Below are 11,959 nucleotides of genomic sequence, written 5' to 3'. Positions count from 1 at the left end.
TCTCGTGTGTTTTCATGGATTTTTTTGCTGGCTACACGAGACCTCGACCTGCATGCCACCCCTCGCCTCCCTGCCAAAGTAGCGCATCTAATTTTGTCTGAAGGAGAGCAGCAATGGACCCGGGGGCCACTTACATTTACATTGAGTGGATACCATGCGCGACCAAAAAATACGTAAAAAGGATGTCTTTTTCACGATAGGGCACGTTACCTACGTAACGTGATAACTGATAAGGGTGTCAAAAACACAAAAATAATGAAAAAAGGGTATCTATTTCGCTGGAAAAATTACGTGTTTAGGGTCGATTTTGCGGGTATGATAAAACAAAATTAAAATGTTTTAAAAAAGGATGTCCATTTTGCCCCAACACTTCGTGTTTAGAGTCCGATTTGCGCGAGATGTAGAAGGTACTAAACCAAATAAGGTAAAGCCGACGACCGAAGGACCCGTAACAATAAAAAATTTATGTACTTGTTTAGGGGTTCATTTCAGGGAATATTTGCCAAGAGTATCGTTTTGTTTCCAATACTTGTTAAAGGTAGGGTTTCACACACCAATACTTGTTAAGGGGTGCATTTTCAGAATATGGAAATTACGTGCTTTTCGAGACCCCATACTCGTGAATGGAAGTGGCCCCCCCCCCCCCCCCCCCCTGGGCAATGGACATTCCACTTTGATCGATGAACAGGCTTAGTCCTACAACATAGTTGGAATAAACTAAACTAAGAAAAGTGTTTTTGAATTAATATTACTTTCACGACGGCATTGTAATATCCAGAATAATCTCTTTGGCCTGCATTTTGAACTACCTAACAGTAACAGTTAAACTACGTCACACACATGCACCCTTATTCCAAGATGGCAGCCCCCAGTGCGTATGGAATTCCTAGATTACCAGGATTTGTATTCACTGAGAAACTCGGCAGTGGTACCTATGCTACAGTTTACAAGGCATATCGAAAGGTAAGTTTCATCGTTTCTCACGTAAATTTGAATTTTCTCTCATATTAAAGCGAATTTCCGATTGTTTGCTCCGCGCCGATTTGTTTCGTTTGTGTCTCAACTCCCATTATTTTTAGTCCCACATCATTAAATTTGTGTAAGTTGTATTGACTCTCTGTAAGACTGTGTAATGTTCCCCAAACAAGTCTGCGCAGTCCCCCTTGTCTGCGCACACACGTACCGTACTGTATCTGCGCGATTCTATTTCTAGTAAAAGAAGATAGGCCTATGCATCAAACACAAACTTACACATGCAATACATGATAAACAAATAGACTCTATTCATCAAAAGATCTGGGGCCATATTCTGAAAATTGTCTTATTACTATATATAGGCCCCCCTAGAGAAATATTCTTGTATCAACTTAACGTCTGATTTTTCTCTTTTAGACTATTGGTTCAAATCAACATTTTTCTGAGGTGGACTTGACCTTTAACATAAAAGTTGCTTAAATGTGTAAAAAACGCCTTTTGCCCTCAAACCCATAGGCATTATATGTAACTTACACTTTTCTATCGCGACGCTCATTACATGCATTAATGCGTGCTAGTCACACCAACAAAGGCGAGGCAAGACCGATTGAGTGTATTGTAGTACTCTTTTGAAAGGCAAGCTAGCAAGCGCATTGAAGTCAGCATCGACACTAGTGTGACTAGTGACGGAGGTTGCATTTTGGTGCCATTTTATCGCAATATCGGGGAATGCATTTGGAGGTATTTTCCCTATATCTAAGCAAGTTAAGACATTAATACTGTCATGAAGCATATCAATGTTCTCGTTAATATATTCTCTTTCGTGTTGAATGCTGATACTTTGCATTGATTGCTGATATTAATGACAAAATAGAAAGATTTCAATGCACATGCAAATTTTGGCCTAAAAACATGAAAATTTTGGCATAAATTCTTATATTTTTCAAAAAATATTAACCGGACTGTCCTGAAAACACTTGCAATCGATTTCTACTGTCTAAATCAATGTGAAATGCGTATTTAATATTTTTCCATTTTTTGTGCAAAAATATGAAATTTCATGAAAAATTGAAGATGGCCGACAAAAATGGGGTCCTCTGGGCCTTCCGTACAGGATATGACCCGGCAGCAACACATTTTCTTGACCACTGATATCATGCCAACATCTTGGGACCATCAAACCTTTTGTACCTGATCAGCTGAATAAATTCTCCCAGCCCCTGGACTATACAGTGCGTATCAAATAAAAGTTTACACTTAGAAAAATTCCTGTAAAATCATACATTAGTACTATCCTGAAGATTTTTCCACATTTCAACATTGGTAATGATCCATTTAAGCAAATGACGATATAATTGTCAAAAAATATTTCCGCTTGAGTGAGCACCACTCACTTTTAAAAAGTTAGTGAAAAATGATTTGCGCAGAACTTTGAAATAGTTATGCGAATAAAAGTAGACCTTAATCATGAAGAACACGTGGAATTTAGCTAGTAAAATTCATTTTAAGATATCTTTTACCTTTTTAAACTTGTTTCCATGCGGAAAAAATTCGAAGAGTGCATTATGCCCCACCCCACTCCCCCACACACCGAGGCCATCATGACAATATTTGCTTTACACTGAGCTGTGATTTACATGAAATGGCTTAGGCTTGATTTTTATTTTGTTAATCATTGTCAAGCTTGGGAAAGGTGTGGATAAACAAGCATTAAATGAAAAACGAAATGTAAACCCACTTTAAATGATAAAAACTTAGTGAAAAAATGCTGGAGATGTCTGATATAAACTTTTGTTCAGATTCAGTTGTGTCCTCAAATCAAGCTGGCACAAAAAGGGTAAAGGATGTGCTTACTAAGTGTTGAAATTTCAATTTGGGTGGCAAAATTGTTACAAAATGCTTGAATGTATCCGTTTTATTTCAATTGACTAAAAGTGCAAAGGAAAGGTATTAGAAGTGTTTCACAGGGTAAGTGTGATTTCGCCTATTCCCCTTGACACAGCGTGAAAACAAGCATTTCTGCGAGCTTTACAAAAATGGACAGTGTTCACTCAAGTGTAACATTCTGTCAAAACTTTTACTTTCATTGGATCGATGAGACCCAAACCCAAGAATGTATGTGAAAAAGTTACCCACATGTTGTATATTTTTTAATTCCCAGGGCTTTTTCAAAGTGTAAACTTTTTTTTGATACGCTCTGTATAGGTGCCGCTTTTCTGATGGCGACGACGGCGGCGTCAACACCAAATCTTAACTGAAGGTTAAGTTTTTGAAATGACAGCATAACTTAGAAAATATATGGACCTAGCTCAGGAAACTTGGACATAAGGTTAAAGGGGAAGTTCACCCTGACAAAAAGTTTATTGTAAAAATAGCAGAAAAAATGATAAAAAGTATTGCCGAAGGTTTGAGAAAAATTCATCAAATAATTAAAAAGTTATTAGAATTTCAATTATTTGATTTGTGACGTCATATGCGAGCAGCATTCCTACATAGCGAATGGTAAAAAATCAATGAAATGTCATTTTCTCAGAAAATTGAAAATGGTTTTCACTGTAACATTTGTATATCAATAGACAAATCATTTCACACCCGATCAAGAAAAAGAAAACAAAACTAGAATTTTAATTCGTCATGAGGACGAATTAGGTGATCTGTCTCTGATTCTCTTGATCATGAATATGACCACCATATTAATTCAGATCAATATGATAATCATGATGAAAACCAAAATATGTTGATAGCTCTTGCAATTCAGGAAATGAGGTGAAGCGGGGGTTGGTTATAATTATGATGAAATGGTAATAAGACAAGGTAATAATCTCAACTTACCGACAGACAATCATCCAATATATCAAAAGTGTTTCAATTATTGTATGATCCCAATATTTGACACAATATACGCAAAATCGCACAGATATTATTACAAACCTAATTTGGCTAGCACAAACGGTATCTTGGATTTTTCTCTAGGTGAAATGACAGAGAAAAGGGATAGTACAGACTTGAATATGAGATGACGTAGAAGACACAATGTATGAAGTTTGCTTCAGGTGAGATGATACCAGCCCACAGAAGTAGTAATTTGAAGACGTTCTCAAAACATGTGCCTCTTAGAGTAGAAAACTTTGATAAGTGTGTCAGAAAGTCTTGTGATGATGTAAAAAAAACAAAGAGATAGGGCAGAGAGGGAGAGAGAGAGGTAGAGAGAGAGCTAGTACCAAATCAGAGACTTTATATATAGTGAGTCACAGGTCAAAGGTGAGTGTGCTGTTTAAGATCAAATACTGACCACTTCGACATATATTGCCAAGGACTCTTTACACATAAGCAAATGAAGAGGATCTCTAATCCAATTTTGCAAGTGAAATTAAGGCATAACGCTGGCATCTGATCGGAAAATAAAGACAACTTAGCAATAGCTTAGAATCTCAGTTACATTATACTCAAAGCTCAGAGAAAACCAATCAATATAAATGGAGATATGGCTCGCGAAATAGAGGAATGTAAAATCCAGTTTTGAGAAAAAGTCATTTCCCATAGAGATTGCACACAAAATGAGCGAAAATGACATGCCTCTATAACTTGCAGTTTTTCAGGATGATCAGTTCCTTTAAAAGTGAATAAAGGCATCAAATTAGAAAGAGTTTGTCCTCAGCTACAACATATTGAAAACTGAGCGAAAATTGACCAATATTTACAGAGTTAAAGTCAAATTTGCATAATTATAATGACGTCATAAGTAGCAAAATGGGAATTTGAGTTCCGACGCCATTTTGATGACGTCATGATAAAATTTCGGGTCAAATGCGACATGAAATCACATCTCCCATCCATACTCTATTCGAATATGAAAAAAAAATGGGGGTCACCGTACTCCTTTAAAAGCTACAATGAACACTCATTTTGTATAGCATGTTTTTGCACATATATTGTCTATGGTTAGTGCGCGCGCGCGCGCGTGCTGTAAACTTTGATGGAGGCTAATTCCTTTATTACTTGTCGTAGAAGGTTGATCAAGGTATCAAATTGTTCAGAATTATATTATCGGTGCATTGATATGAAAAAAATGGCGATCCTATGTTTTATAGTGCCGCTACGTGCGGGAACGCGCGCGTAATCGTGCACGCGCAAATAAAAAAAAGCATAAAATCACCTGAAACATACTCTACTTTGGTCAAATAGTGATTTTGAGCATTTTAAAATTTTGACGCGCACGTCGTGACCTTTACATGACCTTTGATGACATGGGCAGTTGACCCTTGACCTGAAGTTAATGTGATGTAAATATTGTTAATTTTTGATAATTGATAATGTGATTTTACAAAATGGCGTCTAGATGACGTCATGATGACCTTTTGACCTTGAACTTGTTTCGTTCACATGACATGATAAGTCCCCATATCTGATGATATTTTGAAGATAATTGATGATGAAGATTTGGAGATTTTATGGTAACAAGAAAATGGTGGAAAAATAAAAATTAATAAATAAATAAATAAATAAATAAATAATAAATAAAAAAGAAAATTCTTACGAAATTAATAGTTGATCTGTCGATTGACAGATCACCTAATTAAGTCATCGGAACCATACAAAATTGGAAATTCATACATTTTATATTACATAACACATGGGGCAGCTGCTCGTTTATGACGTCACAAATCCAAAATTTTGAACTCTAATTTAATACTAATAACTTTCTTACTCTTTAGCGGATTTTCCTCAAACCTTCACCAATATTTTTTATTATTTTTTCTGCTATTTTTACAACAAAGTTTTCTTCAGGGTGAACTTTCCCTTTAAGCAAGTATTACCGAACATCCTGCTTGAGTTTCACATCACATGACCAAGGTCAAATGTCATTTAGGGTCAATGAACTTTGGCAAAATCGGGGGTATGTGTTGAATTACCATCATAACTCTAAGTATTTTGGTCTGGTTCGTAAAACTTGGACATAAAAGTCATCAAGTATCACTGAACATCTCATGTGAGTTTCAGGTCACATGACCAATGTCAAAGGTCATCTAAGGTCATTGAACTTTGGCCATTTTAGAGGTAATTATTAGATTGCTTTCATAACTTTCAAAATTTACATATATAGCTTATTAAATGTGGATGTAGGGGCAATCAAGTATCACTGACAAGTTTTAGGTCACATGATCTAGGTCAAATGTCAATGAACGTATGAATGGTGTTTTTGTGAATAATTATTTCCTGGTAGTCTTCAAAGTCACCACTGCTGCTATATTGAATGGCGTGATGCAGGTGAGATTTGGGCTGTGATAAGAATGGAAATATGGCATTGCCTGTCGCCCTCATGTTTTTATTTTTCCTGTTTTTTTTTATATCCAAGAGTCAACAAAGGGAAGTGGTGGCAATCAAATGTGTATCCAAGAAGAGCCTCAACAAAATATCAACAGAAAATCTACTCCAAGAGATTGAAATCTTGAAGAAGATTAAACATGAATACATCGTGGAACTCAAGGATTTCCAGGTACATGTAGACTCAGAATTATTGCATTTTATGATTGGTACATGTGAGCAAGTTGCACTATTATTGTTAACTAGCTTGTTTGTATTGTAGAGACGAGCACTAATTTTATGTACATGTATCATGAGAACACTTCCTTTTATAATCTAGAGTATATGCTGTGTGAACACAGCCTCTACTATAACAATAGACATTCCCCTCTCTTGGATACAAGATGTTCTATTATGTTAGTCTTAAGCTGCTGCATTGGACAATTTATAGGGATCTTTTATAACATCATGCCTTGATCATTGATGCTTAGTAATGACCTATTAAGGCACAGGGTATGTAAGCTAAGACACATTTTAGTTAGGAGTTGTTATGAGTCGAATGGATCCACCGCTGAATGCATACTGGCCTGAGGAGGCAGCTACACTACAGCTAGGATTCAGAGCGCCATGACAACGGCACCTGACTGCATCATCTCAAGTTCTATTCCAGGCCTTCATCGAACATCTAGATCCATATCTTAAGGTTAGCTTAGCACATTAATAGGTTATTTTAATTTACAGTTTAAATTTATTGGCCACGATACAACAATATCCATGATAATCCTGAGAAATTGATAGACAACAGTGAACACCATGCATTAGTCACAGTGTCTCTCTTTGAAAATGAGTACAAACCTGGGGGATCTTCACAAAGATTATAGAGTCTCACTTAGATACCTAGTAGCGTGCAGTTTTAAAGGCATGAATTCATTGGTCAGATCATGACCGTCGTGTGGTCCAGTGGTTAGAGCATTGGACTCATAATCACAAGGTGAATTTGAACCCCCACTCTGCCATTGTCTCCACTTTGATAAAAAGGCCCGACAGTAATATCTGTCGTCTATAATGTCAGCCACTGTGACTGATTAACCTAGACGTAAAATGTTTCTTAGGTAATTGGTTATATACCAGCTTGGCGTTTACCAGCAAAACGCTGTCCTGCTGAGTTCCTACGGGAGTTACCAGAAAGAGAAACAGAAATAGGTCATGCCAAGAGGACGTGCACTGCGTATTGATTAAGAAGATTGCCCTTTGCATATCATGTACATGTAAACATCGGCATTTAAGTGCAACTCTAAGTCATACTTTAATCTCTGTGAAACACCACCCCATCACTGTTTTATTGATTAATCCATATATTCTTTCCTGCACTCTGGGTTAATTGTTTACATGTAGTTTTAAAATTCTACAGTTTCGTTTTCAATTCTCGCACCCGTGGTTAGTGCCTTCTGTTTGATCCAGGGTATTAACAATTTATTAACCCAAATGCCTTGAGCTAATAATAATGAATTTTGGTCATGCATGTACTATGGAATGCTCATATGTTCCTGAATCATTGAATTTGGTTTGAACTTTGTAGATAAGAATGTGGTCTACATGTACATGGACTTTGATTTAGAATGGGAGTAGAGATGATTACAATTATAGAATTTCACAATTTATCTTCATCTCCATGTACATGTATTGCCACATACATGTAGTATCAAAGTGTATCGAAGTGAAGTTCTGCAATTATACAGTCACGTCAAAGCATCTGTGTCTTCAAGGAAAACAGCATCCAGTTAAATGCTGAACTGGCATTGTTAGTGATCATATCACATATATTTGAATCAACCTGGTTGAATGATTCAGGCCAGGGGGGCATGTAAATCACGAAACCCTGAAATGGGGGTCTATGGAACTGACTGAAAGGGTAAAATGTGGGGTCTTATGAACTAAAATATACCGGGTGGTGTGAAAATCGGTCTACGGAACGGAATGCTGGTACTGTAGTAGAGGTACAGTGCGTGCTATCGGGAGTTAGCCATGCGTGGTGATGCTAGCCGCGCATGCAGCTATGTGGTTCTTGTGCTGGATGGCAGGGCAGTGGAACTGAGATGTTTTGTGACTACAGGGGTCTTGTGAGCCGGGCAATTTCTGAATGGACCTTTTGTCATTCGGAGTATCAAGGGAATTGAAAATGAGTCTGAAAAAGGGGGTCACCAAAGCGGTACGTCCCCATAACACCAATGTATATGTGAGTGCCCCCCCCCCACTGACTCTGGTTCCAGAAGTTGATAATATTATAGATTGATCAGACCTTTCTTGTCTATTTTCCATAAATAGTGGGATCAGCATTACATCTACTTGATAATGGAGTTCTGCAGCGGAGGAGACCTGTCCCAGACCATCCATAAAAGAATAGCTCTTCCAGAGGCTACTGTCAAAAGATTTCTCAGACAGCTAGGTATTTCCATTCAATTTTGTTTTGATTTGATTGCCGAAGCAACTGAATGATAACTGCAGGTGCACTGTAAGAGTAAAGTGATTCAGATTCATTCAGAGAGCATCATTTTAGAATGATATTTGTAGGTAACTGTAATTGAATATTAAGCACAAGTATTGCAATTTTCTTAATTACATGTATTTGGGACTAGATCTTTCTTTTATATGGACAACATGTTTTTGTTGGTTGTCATTTTTGTATATGACTACCCAGTAGTACTTTATTATTACCACTAAACAAATTGAAGTTCCTCGTTTGTTTGGACATTAGTTTGAAAAATGATGCAAAAATGGCTGATTTTTGTCTCGCCTGCATAGCAGATTGAGACTGGTAAAGGCTGCTTTTCTGACGCCGGTGGCATCAACATCAAATCTTACTGAAGGTTAAGTTTTTGAAATGACAGCATAACTCGGAAAGTGTATAGACCTAGTTCATGAAACTTGGGCATAAGGTTAATCAAGTACTACTTAATATCCTGCTGAGTTTCTGGTCAGATGATCAAGGTCAAATGCCATTTAGGGTCGATGAACTTATACCATGTTAGGGGAGTCAATATCGAAATCTTAACCTAAGGTCCTAAGGTTAAGTTTTTGAAATGTCATCATAACTTAGAAAGCATATGGACATAGTTCATGAAATTTAGCCATAAGGGTAATCAAATATTACTGAACATCCTTCCTGAGTTTCAAGTCACATGACCAAGGTCAAATGTCATTAAGGGTCAATGAACTTTGGCCAAGTTGGGGGTACTTGTTGAATTACCATAACTTTAATTGTTTATGGATCTGATTCATAAAACTTGGACATAAGAGTAATCAAGTATCACTGAAGATCCTCTCTAAGTTTCAGGTCACACGAGCAAGGTCAAAGGTCATTTAAGGTTTATGAACTTTGTTCATTTTTGAGGTATTTGTTGAATTGCCATCATAATTCTAAAATTGTATTGGTCTAGTTCATAAAACTTGGACATAAAAGTAATCAAGTATCACTGAACATCCTGTGCGAGTTTCAGTTCACATGACCTAGGTCAAAGATCATGAAGGTCATTGAACTTTGGCAATGTAGGAGGAAATTATTGAATTGCTCTCATAACTTTCTTGTGTATGAATAGGGGACAAACATGTAGGTCTAGGTCACAGGATCAAGGACAAGTATCATTTTGTGTCAATGAAAATAGTATTGTATCATTATTTGAATGGTCGAATTCAATTCTTGTCTTTTTTCTTGCGCAGCCAGTGCCCTCCAGTTCCTTAACTCAAGAAGCATCACACACATGGACCTCAAACCTCAGAACCTTCTCTTATCAAATTCTTACAACCCAGTACTAAAGATGGCAGGTACACCTGAATACACTTTATTCTGAATAATACAAACTATAACAACTATCAAATATTCATAGAGATGTTAACAGATTTTACCCTTTATTAAAAAAATTTGGCCACCATTTGAAAAATGCATATAAAGATTTATATAATGAAATAGAAAGGGTCATTGCATATTCACGGTTAATTACTTATCTTTGTGGCTTTTTATGCTGATGATATATGTACATGTATGTTGGATGCTACATGTAGGAATATAATATTTTTTTAATAGAGCAAAAAATTATGTTGATATAGACAAATTATCCAATTATCTTAAGCTGTTTAAAACTTTTATTAAGATTACGAGTACATTTTCCTTTTCTATTTTTTAAACAATTTTGTTTTATTTTGTTTTCTATTTCATCATTTTTTTCTTCTCATTCTTCTTGTTCTTGTTATTTTTAATTTTTTTATTAATTTATTATTATTATTATTATTATTATTTTTTTTGGGGGGGGAGCATTTTAAGTTAAAACATTAGTCAGAATCAGAGATAAAAATCCTCTTTATACCACTAATACATTGTTCACACAGAGCTGAGTTGGGTGTACAAGTCCCTGCGAGCTTCAGAAAAATCAGGGAAAAATGGTACATTTTCAGGAATTTTTTGAAAGATTGAACAGACCGTAAGTATGAGTCAGGAAGAGTAGTACCGAGTACTGCTCGAGTGATTGAGATCTTTTCTCGAATTTGGCAGAGTTTACAGAGAGTCTTTTAAGATCTTTATACAAGTAATTCAGCCCTTGATAGATGGGAGTTTTCGTGCACTCTGCTTTTTTCCGAGATGGATGACCAGATAGACCTTCTGAAAGAAGAGACCTTGATTCTCTGTGCAGCAGCTGCGTGTCAAAGAGACTCAAGAGGAGAAAAAGGAGTTGAAAAACACGTAAAGGAAGTTTTGGGTCAAGCCATGGTTGATGATAGGTCTCGGAATGGCTGATTTAGCAACAGAGGATGAGGATAATTTAAAAAATTGCCTGCGTTTCGACTCTGAGATTTTTCAGGAACTTCTCACTGGAGTTGGACCTCGATCGACAGTCTCATGATCCCCATGCAAATTACTAAATGATGACTTCACCACCATTCCCCGATAACCCACAGATTCGACCACCACCACTGTCACCATGAATGATCTCGCAACCTAGAAAATGTTTAAGATTCTATCCACAGACGCCAACTTTTACCTATAAATATAATTCATCTTCTATCATTCAGCTTCTACACATTGCATAACTTTACACCACAAAAGGAGACAAATAAAGTTGTTGCGATGAAACTTCATGTTTATTAACAAGATTCACTTTGTGGAATACGTTTGTAAGTTTCACGTCATGCTGTACAGACTTGATGATCTTTTCATCCCCGTAATCCATGTTTGTAACAAACAGTGATTAAAGATTAGGTCACAAAACACCACTATGTTCTAATTATATTTAGTGGTCAAACTAGAAAAAATCCATTTGTTTTGCCACGGAAACCTATTATTTCATGATTGTGTGTAGAATTCATCATGCTGGATAGTTTAAGCGATTGATATTTGTCGGTTTTTCAGATCTTTGTTGTTGAATGTTTTGATCTTCGATTGTACAGACATGGATTGTCTGAGAACCATTCCGCCAGGTTCTGTTCTTGGGTCGTCTGTCAATGTATAGGGCGTCATTTTCCTCCGTGGCTTTGATATCCCAGACGTGGCGGCCTGTTCATGGCCATCTGATACCCCAGCCTCGGTGGCACGTTCCATTTCGAGGATTTCAGACTCCTTCGCTTCCATTGACGCTATCACTTCCTCTGACAAGTCTAAAGGCTGGAGGTCATTTTGTTCTCGATCCTT

General features: G+C 36.8%; 1 protein-coding gene across 3 annotated transcripts in view; it reads left to right on the top strand.

Annotated features, from left to right (window-relative positions):
* Nucleotides 1-824: 824 nt before the first annotated feature.
* The window catches only part of LOC121415876 (serine/threonine-protein kinase ULK3-like), a 31,724-nt gene continuing 20,589 nt past the window's right edge, over nt 825-11,959 (top strand). For 2 of the 3 annotated variants that reach the window (XM_041609250.1, XM_041609253.1), the window contains exons 1-4: nt 825-963; nt 6,332-6,472; nt 8,605-8,725; nt 9,997-10,101. In XM_041609250.1, coding sequence (XP_041465184.1) covers nt 841-963; nt 6,332-6,472; nt 8,605-8,725; nt 9,997-10,101 — 490 coding nt within the window. In that variant the 5' untranslated portion in view covers nt 825-840. Of the gene's footprint in view, nt 964-6,331; nt 6,473-6,829; nt 6,983-8,604; nt 8,726-9,996; nt 10,102-11,959 lie in introns of those variants that run through there. The other variant, XM_041609252.1, reaches the window with a different exon arrangement.

Source organism: Lytechinus variegatus, chromosome 5 (assembly GCF_018143015.1).
Source record: "Lytechinus variegatus isolate NC3 chromosome 5, Lvar_3.0, whole genome shotgun sequence".
Taxonomy (NCBI): Eukaryota; Metazoa; Echinodermata; class Echinoidea; order Temnopleuroida; family Toxopneustidae; genus Lytechinus; species Lytechinus variegatus.
The sequence above is the reverse complement of the archived record's forward strand: the minus strand, read 5'-3'. Positions and strand labels throughout refer to the sequence as shown.